Below are 21,418 nucleotides of genomic sequence, written 5' to 3' on the forward strand. Positions count from 1 at the left end.
ACAACCCACCCCTATCCTCACAAGCAATAAACCCCCCTCAGCTGAAGATCTAGCAAAGTAAGTGTAGTGGACGGTGCACTCAGCATACATAGCTATAACCTGTAAGCCTTTAGCTTACACCTGAAAGATACCCACTACCCACCAGATCTTCTTGAAGTCTCCTCACTCAGGAATGTCCCACCCATGTTCCCCACAAACAACACAGAGGCTTGTGCTAGAAGAAAACTTTCTTTTTTAAACAGAACTTTTTTTTTTCCCCCAACCCTTGTACCTCCGGGTTTTCTTTTTTTTTTTTTTGGCAAAGATAAAGGATTATCTGAACAACCTCTGCCTATATAAGAGAGCTCGTGTGTGCGCATGTGCATATAATTATACACTTAACTTGTGCCAGTCACAGCAGAGAAAACAACAACAGAAGACAGCAAAAAAAAGCTGTCCAACTTAACTAGAGGAATGCACCGAACCTCATCCGCCTGTGGTGCTGGAGGGAATCCCACCAGCTCCAAATGGGAGGCTTTGAGTTGAGTGTGAACACATCCCTTTTCACTATTTCTAGACAGCTTAGATAGTGCCATGCTAGACATGTGCCACACTCACCTGTGCCCACCCCGAGGGAGAGCACGCCCAAGAACACTGACCTGTTCTTTAACTCACCGAGCAGCTGGACTGTGACTTTCTAATGCAGCAGATACCTATGGGCAGAGCACACGAGGGAGAAAGGCCAGGAGATGCCTTGCTGATAGGAGTGGCCACAGCAACACAGCCCAGAGCAATGTTTCTGCATATTAAAGGGGAGTCACTCAGCAAGTAGCTCCCAGAGAAAAATGTCTCTTTGTTCTACCTGAGAGCTCCTCACTGCTTTTGAGGAAAGACACTAATACAAGCTGGTTGAGACAGCAGAGGCAGAGGCCCAGGCTAGGTGACCAGCCCGCTTCTAGTCATAGGCATCATCATCATCAAAGTAGGAGTCACAATCAAGGTTATCATCTGACTCATCATCAAACAGAAAGTTGTCTTCATCAAGGTCTTCATCATCATCATCATAGTCTTCCTGCCACTGTGGTTCATACTCCTCATCTTCAGCCTCTTTGCCACCTTCATCGGTGTTGGGGGAGTCACACAAGATGGAACGTTTTGTCCTACAGAGGAGGAGAGAGCATCACAGCAGAACCCTGGCAATCAGCAGCAACCACAACCCAGCCCCACACCACCCTCACCCTCCCTCATACCACCACCTCAGCATCCCCAAACCAAAGCCCCAGAGCCTATGCGTCTGCGACACCGGCCATGCCAGTGCACCTAGAAGAAGGTTATGAAATGGCCTCATCCATGCATGCAGCACAGGGCTGCATCAGAGAGCTGCCTGTGACTGGGCCAACAAGCCGCAGTCTACCACCACCTTTGGTGTCTCAGCATCATCCCAAGGAGACCAGAAACCCTGCTTTGAAACAGAGTATCTCTCAACTCAGTTGTCATTCTTTCTTGCAACATTCTGCACCCCAACCAGACCTGTCACACTGCGACAGCAGAAGCTATGCTGTCTGTCTTGTTTTAAACAGTGTGTCATACAGGAATAGACTTTGTTTCAAACTCATCATCTTCCAATTGTACTTAACACCTGCCTGGTCAATACTGTAGGACAGATAAATCACAAACCATCCATTTCACCTCTTCACACACTCTCTTACAGCTCTGTCACTTTTTCTCCATTCCCGTCTTAAAGTAAACATCAGGCCCTCCCACCATGTACATTCTTATTTCTCCTTCTCTCATCTAGACACCTCCTGTATCTCTGCTACACCTCTGAAGAATGAGTGTGAGTCTCCTCAGAAACCCAACAGAGACCAAGGACAGAATAGTCCATAAGTGGGTCTGCCAGTGGTGGAACTTTCTTGACTACAGCTGCAGGCCAAGCAGAGGACTTGCTGGTCCCCTTACACCACTGTGTCATTTACATTGGTACCTCAAACCACAACACAAGACGCAAGTAATCAGTATCTGTTATTAACTCTTTCACATGTCAGCGATCACAAGAGAAAACCTTGGTCACCCACTTTTTGTCTGCACTTACCCACCTTTCCTTGTTACCCTAAGAAAACTCACCCTGCACAAGCAGGAGCTGCAGTCGGCACATTTGAGGGTTTCACTTTTCTCTGACCAGGATCTGTCTGGAGCCCAACACGGAAATCCTGCTAGTACAGAAGAACAGCCAGAAGAGAGTGATAATATCTGATTTGGGGTGTATCTTGTGCTGCAAACCCCTTCCCTGCATACAAACAGAACTGAGAGTTTATCGCCTCAAGTGATCAAGCCCCTTCTAGGTTTGCCCAAAATCAAACTAGACCAGAGCAAGAGAAGCCATTAACGCACACGTGGACCTCACCTGTGTGGAGTGCCAGAGAATGGCAAAGAGACGCTTCTTGATCTGGTGTACCAACTCCAAACCAGCACTGAAATGCTCTGCTTTCAGAAGCTGAAGAGAAGAGGCCAGGTCCTGGTACTGCAGCAGGGTTTCCTCTGCAATTCAAGGGCAAAGTTACACTGCTTCCCACATCTAAGCAGAGACCAAGTCCCTTGGCTCTGATTATGAACGCAGTCGCAGCCACTTAGGTCACAGAATCACAGAATCACAGAATAACCAGGTTGGAAGAGACCCACCGGATCATCGAGTCCAACCGTTCCCATCAAACACTAAACCATATCCCTCAGCACCTCATCCACCCGTGCCTTAAACACCTCCAGGGAAGGTGACTCAACCACCTCCCTGGGCAGCCTGTTCCAGTGCCCAATGACCCTTTCTGTAAAGAATTTTTTCCTAACGTCTAGCCTAAACCTCCCCTGGCGGAGCTTGAGGCCATTCCCTCTTGTCCTGTCCCCTGTCACTTGGGAGAAGAGGCCAGCACCCTCCTCTCTACAACGTCCTTTCAGGTAGTTGTAGAGAGCAATGAGGTCTCCCCTCAGCCTCCTCTTCTCCAGGCTAAACAACCCCAGCTCTCTCAGCCGCTCCTCATAAGGCCTGTTCTCCAGCCCTTTCACCAGCTTTGTTGCTCTTCTCTGGACTCTCTCCAGAGCCTCAACATCCTTCTTATGGTGAGGGGCCCAGAACTGAACACAGTACTCAAGAAGCGGTCTCACCAGTGCCGAGTACAGAGGGAGGATAACCTCCCTGGACCTGCTGGTCACGCCGTTTCTGATACAAGCCAAGATGCCATTGGCCTTCTTGGCCACCTGGGCACACTGCTGGCTCATATTCAGTCGGCTGTCAACCAACACCCCCAGGTCCCTCTCCTCCAGGCAGCTTTCTAGACAGACATCTCCTAGTCTGTAGCACTGCACAGGGTTGTTGTGCCCCAAGTGCAGGACACAGCATTTGGCCTTGTTAAACCTCATGCCATTGGACTCTGCCCAGCGGTCCAGCCTGTTCAGATCCCTTTGCAGAGCCTCCCTACCCTCCAGCAGATCAACACTTCCACCCAGCTTAGTGTCGTCTGCAAACTTGCTAAGGGTGCACTCGATGCCTTCATCCAGGTCATTGATGAAGACATTGAACAGGGCTGGACCCAGCACCGAGCCCTGGGGAACCCCACTTGTCACTGGCCTCCAGCTGGATTTCACACCATTTCCCACCACTCTCTGGGCCCGGCCATCCAACCAGTTTTCCACCCAGGAGAGTGTGCGCCTGTCCAGGCCAGAGGCTGACAGTTTCTCAAGCAGAATGCTGTGAGAAACTGTGTCAAAGGCTTTGCTGAAGTCCAGGAAGACCACATCCACAGCCTTTCCCTCATCCAGCAGCCGAGTCACTTTGTCATAGAAGGCGATCAGGTTAGTCTGGCAAGACCTGCCTTTTGTGAACCCGTGTTGACTGGACCTGATCACCCGGTTCTCTTGCATATGCTTCATGATAGCACTCAAGATCACCTGCTCCATGACTTTCCCTGGCACTGAGGTCAGACTGACAGGCCTGTAGTTTCCTGGGTCCTCCCTGCGACCCTTCTTGTAGATGGGCACAACATCAGCCAGCCTCCAGTCCAGTGGGACTTCCCCAGTCTTCCAGGACTGTTGGAAGATGATGGAAAGGGGTTTGGCCAGCACATCCGCCAGCTCCTTCAGTACCCTAGGGTGAATCCCGTCCGGCCCCATAGACTTGTGACTGTCCAGTCGGGCTAGCAAGGCTCTGACCACCTCCTCTTGGATCATGGGAGCCTCATTATGCTCCTCTAGCTCCTGGGTTAGTACACAGACGGAACGACCCTCCTTACGACTAAAGACTGAGGCAAAGAAGGCATTAAGTACCTCGGCCTTTTCCTCATCCCCTGTTACTGTTGTTCCTTCTGTGTCCAATAGGGACTGTATGGTCTCCCTAGTCCGCCTTTTATTATTTATATATTTGTAGAAAGATTTTTTGTTATCTTTCACTGACTTGGCCAATCCAATTTCTAGCTGAGCCTTAGCCCTTCTGATTTTTTCCCTACACAATCTCACTTCCCTCCTGTAGTCCACCCAAGAGGCCTGTCCCTTCTTCCAGAGGCCATAAACATTTCTCTTCTTCTTGATATCCCTCAAGATCTCTCTATTCAACCAAGCTGGCTTTCTCCCCTGCCGGCTTTTTTTCCAGAACACGGGGATGGCTTTCTCCTGAGCTGCTAGGACCACCCTTTTGAAGAGCTCCCAGCCCTCCTGGGCTCCCTTGCCCTTGAGTACTGTCTCCCATGAGACTTCACCAACCAGCCTGCTGAAGAGATCAAAGTCTGCCCTCTGGAAATTTAATGCTACCGTCTTGCTAACCACCCTCTTCACTTCACCTAGAACAGAAAATTTTATCATCTCATGGTCGCTTAGTCCTAGAAGGTCTTCCCTGCATATACATTCACTCCTCTTTCAGAAGGAGACATGCTGCTTCTTACTGTATCCATCTCCACCAGCAGCCAAACTACTTCAGTGGACCTCCCAGCAATGACATTCTATGATTCTATGACATTAAGAAAGCCAAAATGGGTTGGGAGACCTAAGTGAGACCAGCTGGGTGCTGATGTGCACGGTATTGCCCCACTACAGAGCTGCCACTCTTTGAAGCGGACAGCTGGGAATGCTAGTCTGTACTTTAGAGGAGCTGCAGGACTTACCCAAAATGATCTGCAGAGCATTGGCGTGCAGCTCTAGGCTCTCAGACTGTTGTTCCACAATATCCATGCTCTCAGTGTCTCGGTGGCTATAGTAGCTGTACACACAGGAGTAGGCCAGCACCTGGAGCAGTACAGACCATGCTGTAAGCATCCTGCTTCAACTTCAGAGGGGGGAAGAAGAGGGCAGCATCAAACCCCTCCAGATTTCATAGACTCACTGAATGGTTTGGATTGGAAGTGACCCCCCAGTGGGGCAGCCACAACTTCTGTGGGCAACCTGTTCCAGTGCCTCACCACCCTCACAGGAAAACATTTCTTCCTAATAGCTGACCTAAATCTCCCCTCTTTCAGCTTAAAACCTTTCCCCCTCATCATATCCCTGCACTCCCTGATAAAGAGCCCCTCCCTAGCTTCCCTGTAGCCCCCTTTAAGTACTGGAAGGCTGCTGCGAGGTCTCTCCAGAGCCTTCTCTTCTCTAGGCTGAACAAGCCCAAGTCTCTCAGCCTGTCGTTACAATACTTCATTACTTATCAGTGGCTGAGAGAAGCCTGGCAGTGTTTCTGGTCTGTAGCGACAGCACAGTGAAACATTAAGCCAAGTGACAGCAGTGCCAGGATACCTAAAGCTACTTGCAGGACTGGAAATTAATGTTATTAGTTCATACTGAAGACTGAAATAACTGATTGTTCCCACCTGCAAACCATCAAAAGAACATAGACTGTAAATGCATGATAAGTGTGACTGGCCAGCAGGCAGAGAGTCAAAACAACCAGCGCACAGAATTCACACGCTGCTGGGCAGCCCAGGTTGAACTCAAATGGCAATGAACTGAGAGAACTGTGCCCAGAGGGAAGCAGGCACAGTGCTTACAACAGCAAAAGCCCAGAACAAAAGCATTTCAACAAGTGACAAACTCCTATAATGAATGAATGACCACTAAAGTCCATTCAGGCACCCAGCAGGAAAGAAGACCACTGTTTCCATTTCAAGAAATGGGCCAGAAAAGCCAGCAGCAGTGAGTAACTGTGATACGTATGCTGGCAAACACAGGGGCTACCATCCTGAAAAGACAAAACAGGCTCGGACACCTTTGTTCCACATGCCTCTCTCAAAATCACGTCTGCCTGCACAAATAAGGTGTATATTGCAAAGATTATTCCCACCTCTATCCAGTGTTTCAGGGGATAGAAGACATTGCAGGCCTAACCTGTCACAGGCATACATCCAGTGGTTGCACTGCAAATCCTCCATAACATGGTTATCAGGGCATGCAGGGGGTAACTCAGTGCTCCCAAAACATCCATAGGCTCATGAAATTAAGTTAAGAAAGGAAAATCGTAACATAGGAAGTCCCTCTTGGTGCTCAACTGCAACACAGCATCAGGAGAGCTTTCAAAAGTTAAGTACCACCACCGGGTAAATGGGAATGGAGCAAATCCAGTATATGAAAATCCTAAATACAGATCCTTGTGCTGATTTCATGGTGTCAACTTGAGCTAAGCTCCAAATCCTATGACCCAACTGTGAGGAAAACTGAAGACAGAGCCCACTCTCAGAGTGACAGCAGGGAAAGGTAAACAAGAACTCATCCTGTCCTGAGCCTATTGCTCCCCTCAAGCTTTTTCTGTCTCCCCTTGTCTGGAGTAGAGCAAGGCTGGCATCTCATGACTTTAAGAAAGGTATAAAACACACCAATAGATTTAGGCCTAAGCTTCAGCAAACCTGTTATCCATTCCTTACCTTCCGCGCCTGTTCCAGTACTTTGCAGGCTTCAAGAACGAAGGTCAAAGTCCTGATTTTTGGCATCTCGCTGATGGAAGAAACCCTGTTCCTCAGACTCACGGCAAATTCCTGCAATAGCGACAAGTGGGGAAAAAAAAAAAGTCAATGTCAAGCTCCACAAGATCTAAGGAATAGCATCATCCTAACAGATAACTGTGAAGCATCCTGAAGTGCCATCCCAGAAGATGCAAAGAGCAGGAGAGCATTTACTGTATCCAACTATGGCATCTCTGCTATCCCATCACTTCAACCTTTTGCAGTATCTCAGCTCTAGACAGAGTTTAGTTTCAGTCACCACTTTTTCCATGTACTGAGCATGTGAACACCGCAGTGAGGTGTTAATTTTCCACAACGGACTTGGTAGAAGCAAGAAGGCCAAGAACCATCCCTTCTATAAGAGCAAGGGTGAAATGATCAGGCATCCTCACCCGGATCCAGAGCCTTCTTCTCACTTTAGGCGAAACACGCTGAGACACAACAGAAACTGCCCTGCTCACCAGAGCTAAGGTAAAGCCAACATCTGTAAAAGAAGGAGGCCTTACCCTTGCACGGTGGTGAAAGGTGCATCTCTCATTGTAATCCTGAAAACGCTTCTCCTGCCAAGCTGCTTTACTCACCTGAAAAGAAAGGGAGAAGTAACCTGCAGCAATTTTCCTCCAGTACGAGGTCTGACTGGAAATGGCACCCACACATACAGTCTTGGACAATGCTGTCAATAGTGCGGGCAAGCACGCCAAGTCAGGCTAGAGAAAAGAAGGCTCTGAGGAGACCTTAAAGCAGCCTTCCAGTACTTAAAGGGGCTATGGTAAAGCTAGGGAGGGGCTCTTTATCAGGTAGTGCAGGGATAGGATGAGTGGGAACAGTTTTAAGCTGAAAGAGGGGAGATTTAGGTTAGCTATTAGGAAGAAATGTTTTCCCATGAGGGTGGTGAGGCACTGGAACAGGTTGCTCACAGAAGTCGTCGCTGCCCCATCCCTAGAGGTGTTCAAGGCCTGGTTGGATGAAGCTTTGAGCAACCAGATGCAGTGGAAGGTGTCCCTTTCTATGGAGGGGGGGTTGGAACTGGATGGGTTTTAGGGTCCTTTCCAACCCAAACCATTTTGTGATTCCATGATTCTACAAGTCCACAGTAAAGGCCCAAGTGGAGATCCTCACCCTCTCCAGGCACACGTGAACCACTGGGATACTGCAAACCACTCACCATAGCAGAGCAGTTGTAATAATCTTTGTGAGTCGGCCTCCAGGGCTTCAGGCAACGCCAGCAGAAGCCGTGATTACACTTTGCACACGTCATGCTGCACGGTAAAAGAACAATGGGAATCACTCAGCCCGAACAGTTACTTGCAGACAGCTCCTCCTAGTGGTCCCCGACATCACAGGGCAGCAGTGTGCAAACCAGACATTCCCATTTACTCAGTACTAAGCAATTCCCCACATGCATTTTTTAAGGGCTTTGCTGGAAGCAGACAATGCTTAAAACCATTGGGTCTCCAAAAATGAGATGGGTAAACTGGCAGCATGATCTCACAGCACCAACTTACCAAGTAACTGAAATGTGAACTAAGCATGCCACAGTTTGAAGCAAGATCTGCAAGAGCCTCTCACCTCTTCCCTCAGAAATCCAGTGCTCCACAGTGCAGAAAGGCACTGCACAGAGGACAAATCACAGCTGGGCACCAAGGGCTGTGCCAGTGCAAGAAAGAAACAAATGACAACCCCCAGGCGTTAGCTCAAAGCTAGAGGTAACTCCCCTGTTACGGAAAAGGCTGCCAGAGATCCAAGCCAATTCAAAACAGGCAGTTAAAATTGCTTAAAGTCACAGGAATAGGTGATCATGAAAGAACAAATGGTGCTGACATATCCATTCTGCTAACCCACACCTCTGTATGTCTATAGCAGATTCTGAGAGCAGATAGATGTGCACTGTAAGAAGGTGCTGCAAAATTACTTTCAGTTCTACTACAGAACTTTCAATGGATTTAACTCTGAATGTTGGGGAACATCTTGTTTTTCCTATTAATTGAAAGCAAACACTCATTCCTCTAAAACTATAAACTGCTGTAACTCTTGCTCCATAGGCAAGAAAAAAAAGCACAATGGACATAACTATATGTCTTTGCCCTCTCCAGTAGTAAACAAAAACAGATACTCACTGCAGGCACCCCTCATTTTTCTCTATCTGTGCCTGGCAGCTTGGGCAGTGCTTCGAAATGAGCTTGGCCAGATGTTTGCTTTGGGCTTCACTTGTCATTCCCTCATAGTACCCATCATCATCCACCCACTGAGACATGTGGCTGCAGCTGGCAGGATAATGGGCCTGAAAAAGAGAGAGTCAACCATGCAAAAGCAGAATCATGTACATCAAACCCAAGACAGTGATGCAGCTCAGGCTCACCTCTGGAAAGTTGCAGTTGAAGCAGGATATCCATGAGCACTTGGAACAGGCTGCCCCATAACCAAGGCCATCCTTAAGGAGGATCTGATCACAGCCCTGAGGGTTGGTACACCATGTCAAGTTGGAGCAACACTCAACGTAGCCTCTGAGGAGGGCTTTTTCATACTGTAATAAGAAGCCAGGAAGGAGATTTAAGGCAGAGAAGCAGCATGTTTAGGTCTTAGAAATAGGGACTGGTGCTTCTGGGCTCTACACCTGACTGAACGACTGCTCACAACAAAACAGCACTAAGTTAGTTTACTCCTTCATTCCCTATGTGTCAATTCCCCACCCTTTATCTTTTATCTGGAGGCTGTTTAATATATAATCACAGAATAGCTGAGGTTGGAAGGCACTTCTGGGGATAAAACATTGTCCAACCTCTACAGCTCAAAAGCAGGGTTGCTCAGGACTATGTCCCATTGGGGTCTGAGCATATCCAAGGATAAAGACTACAAGGCTCTCTGCCCAATCTGTTCCTAAGTCCCGTTATCCTTACTGTTAAAAAAAGAAAGTTCTCTTACATTTAGCTGGAAATCCTTTTATTTAAATTAATGTCCACTGCCTCTTATCCTTTCACTGGATACCATCAAGAAGAACCTGGCTTCTTAACCCCAGCTGTGTATTTACACATGTTGATAAGATCCACCCCTCAGCCTTCTCTTCTCCAGGCTAAACCAACCCACTACTCTTAGCCTCCCCCAGAAGCATTCCGAAACCCAGATCACCTTTGTGGCTTTTTGCTGGATTCTCCCCAGTACGTCCATGGCTTTCTTGTACTGGTGGTCCCAGGAGTGTACATAGTGCTCTAGATGTACCCTGCTCACAGGGATCGCCTTAGCCTGCTGTCAATGCTCTTCCCAATTCAGCCTAAAGTGCTACTGGACCCTCTCAGCCACAAGGGCCTGCTGCCGTCTTATCTTCAACTTGCTGTTCGCCATGATCCCTGCCTTTTTCCTGCAGGGTTGCTTTCCATACGGTTGGCCCTCAGCACATATTGTTGCCCTGGGTTATTCCACTCCAGGAGCAGGATTTTGCATTTCTCTTTTTTGAATTTAATGATATTCTTTAGCCTGTTGAGGTCCCTCTAAATGGTAACACAACCGTCTGGAGCATCAACCAGTTCTCCCAGCTGCTTATCATCTATAAATTTACTAAGGGTGCCCTTGGTTCCATCCTCCAGGTCATCAATGAAGATGTTACACAGTGTTAACCTTTGGATCAACCTCCGGGTTACACCACTAGTGATTGGCCTCTAGATGAGCTTTCTGACATTGATCATAAGCCTTAGCTTTCTATGTTCAGTCCCTATAATGTAAGGACTATGCAAACATACACAAAGCTAGAGGAAGTTCAGAAGAAACTGTAGTTTTCACAGCCCTCCTGCAGAGATTTCTGCATACCTGGAGAGCCACTCTAAATCCGCTAGACACAGAAAGAACAATACAGAACACAAGAAGCACTAAAGAGAAAAAGCACAAGCCCTAAGCACTGAAGGGCTCAGACAGCGCTCTCGTTCATTTCTCTCTCTCATTTATTCTCTCTTGTTCATTCTCTTTCTCGGGCAACCTAGAGCAGAGAACGGGCACTGACTGGCTGCAAGGATGTCAGTCTGTGCCGTGGCAAAATGCCTGGTGGAGGCAAAGTCTCAACAAAGCCACTTCATTCTTCTCCAAGAGCCAACATCTGTGTCTATTGTCATTCTCTTGATAGGTGATGTGATCAGTTCTGTCAAGACACCAGCACCCAGAAAGATAAATGGGCACTTGAGTCAGCAGACAGCACCAAATCACAGCCTTCAGAGAGGCTGACACGTGGAGCTTTGCTCTATACCGTTTTCCTGGTGAGGAGGAGACGAAGATGCAACTGCTGAAGTGGATTGTGGATTCCTACTGGAACTATGAGAGAAAGAGCTGCTCTCAGAAAGCCTAAAAGGAGAGTGAATGAATGTCCAGTGAAGGTCTGGGAAGCAAACCAGCCAGGTACAATCAAGATGTTGCCAAGTACCACATGGTACTGACCAAGAGATCTTAAAGGAACCTTTGCACTCACTGGAGTTAATCCAGGTATGGAGCCTCTGTATGACTACCAGCAAAGAATCCCTGGAAGCAGAACGGAAGACTACCTCTGAAGAACAGACTCTCAAGAAACTTGAGGGAAACAAGGTCAAGAGAAAATGTCTTTCAGAACCATGACAGGGTTTATGTTTTGTAAAAACATAAGCATGAGATGTTTAAATTCAATTATTCTTGTATTAGGCAGGAGCGCAGTCAGCAGGGAAAGGGGGGTAGCAACGATGACACAATTGGATACTGGGAACTGTTTGGGTTTTCAAGTACAAGACAGACATTAAGAGACCAGAACAAATGCCATCCATGGGCCACTGAGAGTCAGCGGCTGGAGCACAGAATGTATGAGGGAAGGTTGAGAGAGCTGGGTGTGTTTAGCATGGGGAGAACATAGCAGAGGGGGACCTCACCAATGCCTAGAGCTACCTAGAAGTAACATGAGAAGATTGAACCTGAAGCAGTATGATTTAACTTCAGTGTTAGATCATTGCACAATAATCTTACTATTTCAAGTGCTGGGCTGCATCAGAGATCTCCGTGGATTACTGCAACCTAAATTATTCTATGACTGTATATATGACTCTGCACAAGGCACTAGTGCTCCAGCCACACTACTTGCTGAGCAAAAAGGGAAACAGATAACATTTCAGTAAGAGCATCAGAGCAACTTGTTATAATTTGCTTCAGTTTTTGTTGGCCTGCAATAACATATTTTTTGTAAAATAGCCACAGCAACGGGATATTAAATCCTGCTCTCAGATAGGTGTGACTGCAGTATTTGCAGAGCCAGTAAGAACTAACTGCCCAGATCCATGCACTAACTCTCCAAGCACTTACAGAAAACGAGATACATCAAAGGACTGCTTTTCTGTCGCCTTGTCACTTTGCAAGCTTAAAGAAAAATTATAGGATAGAACAGTCTTTATGACTACTGTTCATTTCTTCTTATGACTGTTTACACAGGATCATTATTACAGTAACAAGCTGGGAAAGGAAGAGAATATTTTTGGAGAAGGAAGTGCTAGCGGAGACCTGTCAAACAACAGAGCAGTTGAGAATAGACCAGACACTTGTTCCATCCAGCAATTAACAGTCTGCCATGCGACAGCTACAGCTCCCCAATTAGATGGGGAGGGAATTCAGCTCTGAGCAATAACTAAAAGCTGAAAGAATAGGAAGAAAACTAGCTTCTGCCTCAGAACAAGCCACTCCTACTGCCCCTGCTGACTGAGGACTAAGGCAAGCAGAGTGCAGGAAGACTGGTTTAAAGAAGTCTGTAGAACTCACAGAGACTTAATTAGAGTAAAGATAAAGTATGATTTGTCATCTTCACAAAAGCCTGAGGTGCTCAAACCCAGAGACCGATGGAAGAGAAAGGACATTGGGGTGATAAAATGAAATTGCTCAAATGTTTTCTCTTCATTTGCCCTAGATTTTACAACTGTTTCCAGCACAGCAACAAAGGTTACTTGTCACGAGCTCTCAGTTAGCTGGTCATCAACTAAGGATGCACCTGAAACGTTATTTGCTGGAGATATGTTTAGATGTCATGTTATGCTACGGTATTAACCGTAATCAAAGACAACAGACACCACTGGGCAGAAATCTGGTCTGCCTCAATTATCACACGATCAGTCTTAGGAAAGGGAATAGCAGCAGCAAGATTATCTGCTAGTGCTGACCAAAGTGATGCAGAGCTTGGACACCCAGTAACCACCTCTCCTACCTCACCTTGGCTATAATCTCCTCAGAGGAAACGATGGAATAAATGAAAGCTGCAGTTGGCTGTGCACGGCACTCGGATATGGGGCAGGTGCAGTTGACAATCATGTTCTGTTCAATGCGAGTCATGAGATATTCACTCCAACAGGGCTGTGAAGACAGAAGAGAAGAGATCAGAGCTAAACCACCTGGATCACGAAACCCAGGAAGCCGAAACCACCCTGCAGCAGGTGCACTAAGCCACCACAAACTGTGGATAAGTGGGATCAGAGTAATCAGGAGCTGAAGGATCACAACAAACAAGGGAGCTGAGAAAAGAGAATGTATGAGCTCTGTGAAAATCACCTTGTAACAGCTTCAGATAAAGAACAGCTGCTCCAACCAGGCAGCAGCAATTCCTACCAATTTACAGGAATCAAGAATCCCAGGACCATCACCTTGCAGCAGTAGTGCATGCAGCAGAGAGTGGGTGGCTTCTCAGTGGGACACAGCTGGTTCACACAGACTGGACAGTGGCTTCCTGGGCTGGGGGGAGGCTGGGAATCCTGCACTTGCAGTCCCGAGGAGATGAGCAGGGTTTCACGGTTCTCCATGTAGCACTGGATCAGGAAATCCACATTCCACCTACAGTGCATGAGGAGGTGCCGAGCAACATCGTTTGGGATGCTCAGAGTATCCTGGACCTGCTGTACTGTCTGGTTCATGAGCAGCTTCGCCTCCTCTGGACTAAGTGTGTGCCCCATTGGCAGCTGCAGCATTGCCATGAGAAACTCCTCCGACCTGCCTATGCCAGGATTCAACCTGACATGGAGAAAGGTGTCATGTCCATACACAGCAGAGATGCACATCCCTCCACACCTGGTGACATGCATCCCTACCGATACAGGAAGTCTACGCTGTCCTCATCCGGAGTTGCCTGTGTTGGCCTGCTCTGGAAAACCATCTGTGCCTGGCCCCCAGGAGGTGTTGTGGGTTCGGCAGAGACATATTCCAAGACGTGAGGCTTCTCCTCCTGGCGCCGGAGGTAGCCCTGGTTCAGCAGGTGCAGGATGCAGGACAGCACGTCCACGCTGTGGCAGCAGAAGCTCAGGAACCGCAGCCCCGGCCCCAGCTCGCCCTTCTGACAGGCGTCGATCACCTACGGCAGCAAAGGTGCCCCACGCTGCAGCGCGGCGCAGCACCCGGGCAGCCCCTCGTCGCCCCCCAAGCCCTCCGTACCCTGAACAACAGGTTGTCAATGTGCAGCTGCTTCTCCGACTTCAGGATGCGGGTGATGAGGCAGCAGAGGATGTTCCTCTTCCTCTCCAGGGCACTGGCCTCAGCCCTCTCCGCCCGCAGGTACCTCTGCCGGGGCAGCAGCCTCAGGTGGCGGCCGGAGGCACGGGCCAGGGCTGCCTGGTTCAGCCGCAGCACACCTGGAGCTACACCCGGCCCGGGGTCAGCCAAGCCAGGAGCTGGGTCCTGAAGGAGCCCCCAGACACACGTGTGGCTGTCGGACCTGACCCTGGGCCTCCCGCTGGCACCTTCACAGGGCTCTGCCCCGTCCCTCTCCACAACCATGGCCCCAGCCCCACACGCAGTCGGAGACCCCGCCACCCGCGCCCAGCCCCAGGCCCAGCCCCACACAGCCACAGCCCCTCACGAGCCCAAGAGCCCACAGCCCATGCCTGGCCCTACTCACGGCCTCAGGCCCCAGCCCCACACGCAGACCCACGTCCCGAGCACCCACACACTCGCCCTGACCCACTTGCCTCCCCTAGAAGCTCACGTACCGAACCCCACACCCACCTGGGGCTCAGCCCAGCGCCTCCCCGGGTGCCCCAGCCCCACGCTCACCTCCCGACGTGCAGCTCCGCAGCAGGACGCCCTCGCCCTGGGTCAGCGGCGCCAGCGCGTGGTGCACCAGGTCGGCCGGGAGCCCCGTGGCCTGCAGCAGGGCCTCCTCAGCCACCTCCTGCAGGGCAGCACGGGAGGGAACAGCAGCCCAGACACCCTCAGCCGCCAGCCCGGCCAAAGGCGGTGGGGCTGCACCCCGGCCACTGCCCGAGACCCTGCCGGAAGGGAGCACGCAGCCCCGCTGCGCTCCAGCACCCACCGCCTCCCTCGCTCCACGGCCCCGCTCCTACCTGGGCGCTGTTGAAGCACAGCAGGATGTACATCTGCAGCGTGGACACGTGCAGGATGCAGTCTCCGAACTGCAGTTCCGCGTGGCCCAGCCACGTCCACTGCAGCCGCCGGGGCTTCGTGCACTCCCAGCCCCGCTGGCGCTGCCCTGACGGAGACGGTGTCAGCACAGGGGACGGGGACAGTCCCGCTCGCCACTCCAGCTCTCCCGCCGCTTCTGGCTGAGCTGCTGCGGAGAGACCGGGTCTGGCGAGACCCTCCCACGCCCCCACTGCCCTGACACTCACTGCGCCTGCAGAAGTCGGCAAATTCATCGAGAGGGTAGCTCAGGGCCTCCGGGAAAAACCTCCTGGGTTCATCCATGTAGCAGAACGGGGAAACGGGCCAGCAGCGCGGGGACAAGGCCAGCACCTTCACCTCCGGCACGTCTGCCACCGAGGCCAACCCCACTGCCTGGGCACACAGACACGAAGGCAGCTCAGGACAGGCCCCAGGATCCCCCCCACCGTGAGGAGAGCGGGTGGCCCCCAGTCTCCCCACTCCACCAGCACGCTCACCTCACTCACCTCATCCAGGCCCGTGTCCAGCTCCAGCAGCCGCTTGTCCTGCTCCTGCAGCTGGAAGAGGTAGAATTGCTGCTGGAGCTCCTCTGACTCGGCCAAGTCGCTCAGCATCTCTTGGGGGAAGCGGCTGGGGAAGCACAGCCCGATCTGCTCCACGACGGCTCCTTCCAGCCAAGACGGGCCCTGCGCCAGGAGCCGGTCCCCCAGGTAGTGCCTGCACGGCCACCAGCGTCTGGTCAGGGGCTGCCTGAGCCTTGTGGTCATCGGCCACCCACCAGAAGACAGAGACGGACACGGCCCTCGCCTCACCCCGAGGTGCGTGGGCCCAGCAGCCCCCACAGTCCCTCCCTGTCGCCAGCAGAGAACGTGCCCCCCAGCCTCACCCCCACACGCCAGAGCTTGGAAAAGCAAAGCAGGAACACGACTGCCACCAGCCCCAGCTCAGCCCCAGCCCCAGCCGCGTCTCCCCCGCTGCACCCCACACACCGCACACATGGGGCCCTCTGGTCCCACAGAGACACCCCTCACCGGTAGAAGTGCTCGAAGGTGCGGGCGAGCTCCAGGCCACTGAAGACGACGAAGGGCTCCAGGATGCGATGCAGCTGCCGCGGTGCCCCTGCACTGCCCACAGCCCCAAGCAGCTCCTGGATCTGCCCATCGAGGTAGCGGGCAAACTGCTCGCTCACCTGCAGAGGGACAGGGCTGGCTGTGAGGGGGTCACCGGCTTGGCCGCAGGGCCGGGATGGGGAACAGCCCTGGGGGGAGCAGCTGGGAAACCTTCGGGCTCTCGGGCAGGGGATGAGGCTGCCCAGGCACCAGCCCCAGGCTGGAGCGCGTCGGGGCTGCAGCCATGACACGACAAGCACCGAGCACCCGCAGCCGGGCACCGGCGTCCAGGGCAGCCACGGGACACGGCTCCATGGCTCGGTGAGGGCCAGGACACGGCTGCCCTGGAGCTTGCCCCATGGCTGTGGGCTGGGGCAGCCTGCCCAGCCCGTGCGCGGCGCCGGTGTCGTGCTCCCTCAACTCACGTGCAGGGTGGTGAGGAAGGGGAGCTGTAGCAGAGCCCCCGCGAAGCCCTGGCCCAGCGCCAGCACGAAGGCGGCCCGCTGCCCAAAGAGCTCCTCCGTGGCGCCACGCAAGCGCTGGTACAGCCCGCAGTATCGCTCCACAAGGTCTGGCGTCTGCCCTGCAGCCTCCAGGAACCGCTGCACCTGCGGGACACAGCACAAGGGATGAGCCCTCCAGCGGGATGCACCCCTGCTACATTTAATCACAGACTGGTTTGGATTGGAAGGGACTTTGAAGCCCATCCAGTTCCAACCCCTGGCCGTGGGCAGGGACACCTTCCACGGGATCAGGTTCCTCAAAGCCTCGTCCAAACTGGCCTTGAACACCTCCAGGGGTGGGGCAGCCACGACTTCTCTAGGCAACCTGTGCCAGTGCCTCCCCACCCTCACAGGAAACATTTCTTCCTAAGATCTCATCTAAATCTCTTCTCTTTCAGCTTAAAACAATCCACAGCCCCAGCCTTGGTCTGCTGACACCAACTGCCTGGGTCCTGGCCAGGAAACAGAGGCCTTGGTGCTGCTGCAGGCTCGCAGCCCCAAGGCCGGAGCAGGGCTGCGGGGCAGGACAGGACAGAAGGAGCAGCAGCAACAGCAGCAGTGGCCCAGCAGGAAATAAGCACTCAACACTGTACTCATCCCCCAGGCTGTAGCACCAGCCTGGCTCCAAGCACAGGCTGATACCTGAGCCTTGACACCTGTGCCCAAACCCCTCCTGGCCCTGCGGAGCCCAGATACAGCCCCGAGCCTTCCCCACACTCCCGGATCCCCCTCCCGACTCTACCCACCCAGTGTGGGGCCCCACACGCCCCCTCCAGCCCCACGGCTGCCCCTAAGCCCTACCTGCTGCTGCACCACGCCGCGCCAGCACTGTGAGATGCCCCACAGGCTGCTTGCCTTCTCCACCGACGCCTGCACAGTCCTGGCCGGCACCTCCTTGTTATTCTCCTCCTTTCCCCCTGCCACAGGACAGCCCCGTGCTCAGATCCGTGGGCAGGCTCCGCACGCTGAGCATCAGCAGCCTCCCCCTCTCCCTGGCAGCTCATGGCAGCGGAGATGCCAGGGAGGCACGGCCACTGCAGGGACACGGCCACGAGCCTTCCTTGCCTCGAGAGCCTCCTGCGCCACAGGGCCCTCCCAGAGCTCCCAGCCGATCCCCAGGGCCGCAGCCCGGCACTCCGGCCACCGCTATCCCAGCCCCACAGCAGGGCAGCCCCTGGCTCACCGGGCCCTCTCGCCTCCTCTGGCTCCGCGTCGCTAGGCTCCACGTGCACCAGGAGCTGGCTCAGGCGCCGCACACGGGAACCAAAGACGGCACCGTGCCTCGCCGCGCGGCCAGATGCCTCCATGCTTTCCAGGTACTCGCTCAGCAGCCAGGCCAGGGGGCTCACACCGAGGGTGTCTGCGAGGCCAAGGAGACTCAGAGCGGGAGGCCTCAGCCTGCGGCACGGAGCCGACGGGCCTGGGAGAGCGTGGGATACCTGGGCTGGTGATGCTCTGCACCAAGGGGTTCACCAGGGCCTCCCAGCACGTCCTGCCCAAGGCCCGCGCCGCCTCCTCGTCGGGAAGGAAGCTGTCGGCGAAGACCTGCTCGTGCCGCAGCACCTGATTCAGCCTGCAACAGCGACCGGGCAGCGCACAGTGCAGCCGGGCCCCTTCCGAGAGCCCGGGGGACTCCAACGGGAAAAGAGCAAAGCGGGCGCTCCCTGCCCTTCTCCTTGCCACGCACGGAGGCTCAGCAGCCCCACTCGCCTCCAGCAGCCAGGGCCCCTCGCTGCCCCAGGCCCGGCCCGCCCTGGGTCTTGGGTCTCCTGCCAAACTGGGGCAGGACGCACCAGCCTCTGCGGAGGCCCCGTCCCCCCAGGACCTCAGACACCAGGGACGCAGCAGCACAGCAAGGACACAACTCACCTGCCAAAGAGCTGCAGTAGTCGCTCCCGATCCCGGCAGATCTCCTGGCACCAGGCATGAGCCCGAGCAGTGCAGGAGAGGAACGTCCGCCGGCACAGCTGCTCCTTGAAGATGGGCCAGAACGTGGGCTTGGGGCCCAGCACCTCGATGCCTCGCACACGTGTGTCGATGCCGCCCTATGGGACAGCGTGACCCTCAGCGCCTCAGGCATGGTCACAGCACCCCTCATCGCCAGCCCTGCTCCCCTACCTGCTGGCACCGCTTCACCTGGATCTGGATGATGGGCCAGAAGCGGGTCATGTTCTCCAGCAGGATCACTCTGCTGTCCGAGGGCAGGACGGTCACCTGCAGGTAGAAAGGGAGCCCTCAGCACACCACACAGCGAGCACAGACACTCTGCCTCTCCCTTGGCTGCCCCCATTAAAGCCACAGCCCTCGTGCCCCCGCAGCCCCCAAGAAGGCACAGGGCACCCCCAGCCAGGGCCCCACTCCTGGCTCACAGCCCCAGCACCCCAGCCCAATGCAGACCAGGCTAAGTCTCCATTCCCACCTCCCCGGGGGCTCCTCCCGGGGCCCCACACCAGGGAAAGACCTTCCCAGGGCACAGCCAGGATCAGCCAGTGCTCCCGAGGGCCCCACGGCCCGAGCAGCCCGTGTCGGACTCACCGCGTTGAGCTCCGTTCTGACGGAGGCCGGGCTGTCTCCCCCCAGCACCACGACGCGGGCCGGCATGTAGCTGGAGTCCTCGCTGGCCACCAGCATGCTCATCTCCCTGCAGCGCAGCGAAAACCGTGCTCCCCAGCAGTCCCCGTCTCCCTGCCCCGGCCCCTGCCAGCCCCACGTGCCGCTGCCCTCATCCAGCAACCCCCAGGACGGGGACACAAGGGAAGGGCTCGCACAGAGCCCCTGAGCCCCTCCTCCCCACATGGCTGCTGGCCCCGCAGCCCCCAGCCCACCTGACCACCACGCCGCGCTGCATGTGGACAGTGATGAAGTGGGAGCCGGTGCTGCCGTTCGACTCCCAGTAGGTCTTCGGGTTCCTGTCCGTGAGCTTGCTGGCCCGGTGTGGGTTGGAGGAGACCTGCACCTTCTCCCAACACTTGTCCTCCTTCACCTCCACGCTGGAGCCTGCGGGGAGAGCACACGGAGCCTCCAGCAGCCTGGCCACCCACAGGCCGGGCACGGGGCTCCAGCTCTCTGCACTCACCTCGGCACAGGTTGCGCAGAAAGACATCAAAGAAGGGGACGCTGATGGGCCGGTGGCTTCGGCGGTGCTCCTCGATCTGTCCCAGCACCAGCTACAGGACAAGATGAGGCTGTGACTGGGGGTCCCCAGCCCTCCTCCCCTCGCCCCCTGCTGCGTCAGGCAGAGAGCCAGAGCCACAGCGTGCTGGATCCTCCCCAGGCCCACCTGGATGCAGCCGGCCAAGATGCCGGTCGTCAGCTTCTTGTGGAGGCTGGCGAACCTCTCACAGTCAGTCACCAGGTCGAGCAGGGCCGGCGCCAGCGACAGGGCTGGGCTGTGCTTCTCCAGGGCTTTGGACAGAGCCTCGCGGGTGCCCGCACGGCACATCCCCACCACGCAGTCCTTGCTGCTGGTGCCCAGGCGGTGCAGGAAGCCAACCACCTCCTGCACCACCTGCAGAGCAGCAGCCGTCAGCGGCTGTGCCAGCGCCAGGAACCCACCAGGCCCCAGCACCGTAGTGCTGCCGTGCTCCATCTCTGCAGCCCTGGCACCGCGGCAGTGCCCGCGAGAGCCGGGCCGGGCACGGTGCTGGGCACGCCAGTCACCACAGCACCCGCTGCCCACCTCTCCCGGCACGCTGGGCGGCTACAGGCAGGGATCCCGTTTCCCCAACCCCAGGCCAGGCTGATGCTCGGCACAGCCGGCAAAGCCGCCCCCATCCACCGGGACTCCCGGGGCCCCCTCACCTCCCGGTCGCTGCTGTGGGCGCTCAGGGAGGACAAACAGGGCTCCACACACTCATGCCAGGGCAGCACGTCCTCCTGGTAACCGTCCAGGAACTTGTTCAGGATCCTGAGGAATGGACAGAGCCCACTCAGACCAGGGCACACAAACAATGGTGCCAGAAACAACCCTGCTTCCCTGCCCTGCCGGGAAAGCTGGCAGCGAGGGACTGAGCCAAGGCTCCCCAGGCACCTCGCAGCAGCACCCAGGCACGTGCTGCTGAGTCCCCATATGGCCCAGGATACCCCAGTCAGCATCCACATAGGTGCCCCTGGGGAAGAACAGCCCCACCAGGACCCACAAGCACACACCACGTCCCCCAGCACTCACACCCATGCTGCAGAGGCCTCAGTCCCCACCAAATCCTCCCAGACCCACCTGAGGATGCTCAGGCTCACGGTCTTCTCCGCCCCCAGCAGCTCCAAGCTGCGCAGCAGCAGCCGGAAACACCTCTGGTCCTGCAGCAGATGGGCCGCCTCACCAGAGGGGACAGGGCCTTCTCCGCAGAGCTGCCGCTCCAGGGCCACCACCATGTCCTTGGACAAGGCGTCATCCTCCAGACTGCCCAGAAGCGCCTGCAATTCCCTCAGGTCCAGCGGGGCCTTGCTGCCTGCTACGACAAGGACAGCGCGTTGCCAGCAGCACCAGCGGGGA

The 21,418-nt window shown here is 54.5% G+C and overlaps 1 protein-coding gene across 4 annotated transcripts in view; it reads right to left on the reverse strand.

Moving 5' to 3' along the window:
* Nucleotides 1-209: 209 nt before the first annotated feature.
* Nucleotides 210-21,418, reverse strand: part of LOC138717082 (cullin-9-like) — a 39,858-nt gene continuing 18,649 nt past the window's right edge. Inside the window, exons 13-42 of one of the 4 annotated variants that reach the window (XM_069850320.1) lie at nucleotides 21,143-21,374; nucleotides 20,728-20,833; nucleotides 20,207-20,434; nucleotides 20,003-20,093; nucleotides 19,752-19,923; nucleotides 19,462-19,567; nucleotides 19,045-19,140; nucleotides 18,796-18,971; nucleotides 18,366-18,499; nucleotides 18,110-18,286; nucleotides 17,728-17,843; nucleotides 16,849-17,031; nucleotides 16,346-16,503; nucleotides 15,821-16,031; nucleotides 15,542-15,707; nucleotides 15,257-15,402; nucleotides 14,967-15,084; nucleotides 14,349-14,551; nucleotides 14,009-14,268; nucleotides 13,568-13,931; nucleotides 13,140-13,280; nucleotides 9,301-9,465; nucleotides 9,059-9,222; nucleotides 8,107-8,200; nucleotides 7,448-7,522; nucleotides 6,864-6,974; nucleotides 5,124-5,244; nucleotides 2,384-2,517; nucleotides 2,104-2,189; nucleotides 210-1,139 (exon numbers count right to left, since the gene is read on the reverse strand). In XM_069850320.1, the coding sequence (XP_069706421.1) occupies nucleotides 935-1,139; nucleotides 2,104-2,189; nucleotides 2,384-2,517; nucleotides 5,124-5,244; nucleotides 6,864-6,974; nucleotides 7,448-7,522; nucleotides 8,107-8,200; nucleotides 9,059-9,222; nucleotides 9,301-9,465; nucleotides 13,140-13,280; nucleotides 13,568-13,931; nucleotides 14,009-14,268; nucleotides 14,349-14,551; nucleotides 14,967-15,084; nucleotides 15,257-15,402; nucleotides 15,542-15,707; nucleotides 15,821-16,031; nucleotides 16,346-16,503; nucleotides 16,849-17,031; nucleotides 17,728-17,843; nucleotides 18,110-18,286; nucleotides 18,366-18,499; nucleotides 18,796-18,971; nucleotides 19,045-19,140; nucleotides 19,462-19,567; nucleotides 19,752-19,923; nucleotides 20,003-20,093; nucleotides 20,207-20,434; nucleotides 20,728-20,833; nucleotides 21,143-21,374 (4,739 nt within the window). In that variant the 3' untranslated portion in view covers nucleotides 210-934. Of the gene's footprint in view, nucleotides 1,140-2,103; nucleotides 2,193-2,383; nucleotides 2,518-5,123; nucleotides 5,245-6,863; nucleotides 6,975-7,447; nucleotides 7,523-8,106; nucleotides 8,201-9,058; nucleotides 9,223-9,300; nucleotides 9,466-13,139; nucleotides 13,281-13,567; nucleotides 13,932-14,008; nucleotides 14,269-14,348; nucleotides 14,552-14,966; nucleotides 15,085-15,256; nucleotides 15,403-15,541; nucleotides 15,708-15,820; nucleotides 16,032-16,345; nucleotides 16,504-16,848; nucleotides 17,032-17,727; nucleotides 17,844-18,109; nucleotides 18,287-18,365; nucleotides 18,500-18,795; nucleotides 18,972-19,044; nucleotides 19,141-19,461; nucleotides 19,568-19,751; nucleotides 19,924-20,002; nucleotides 20,094-20,206; nucleotides 20,435-20,727; nucleotides 20,834-21,142; nucleotides 21,378-21,418 lie in introns of all 4 variants that reach the window. The other 3 variants (XM_069850319.1, XM_069850318.1, XM_069850317.1) reach the window with 3 other exon arrangements.

The sequence above is a fragment of the Phaenicophaeus curvirostris genome, chromosome 2 (assembly GCF_032191515.1).
Source record: "Phaenicophaeus curvirostris isolate KB17595 chromosome 2, BPBGC_Pcur_1.0, whole genome shotgun sequence".
In the NCBI taxonomy this organism is placed as follows: Eukaryota; Metazoa; Chordata; class Aves; order Cuculiformes; family Cuculidae; genus Phaenicophaeus; species Phaenicophaeus curvirostris.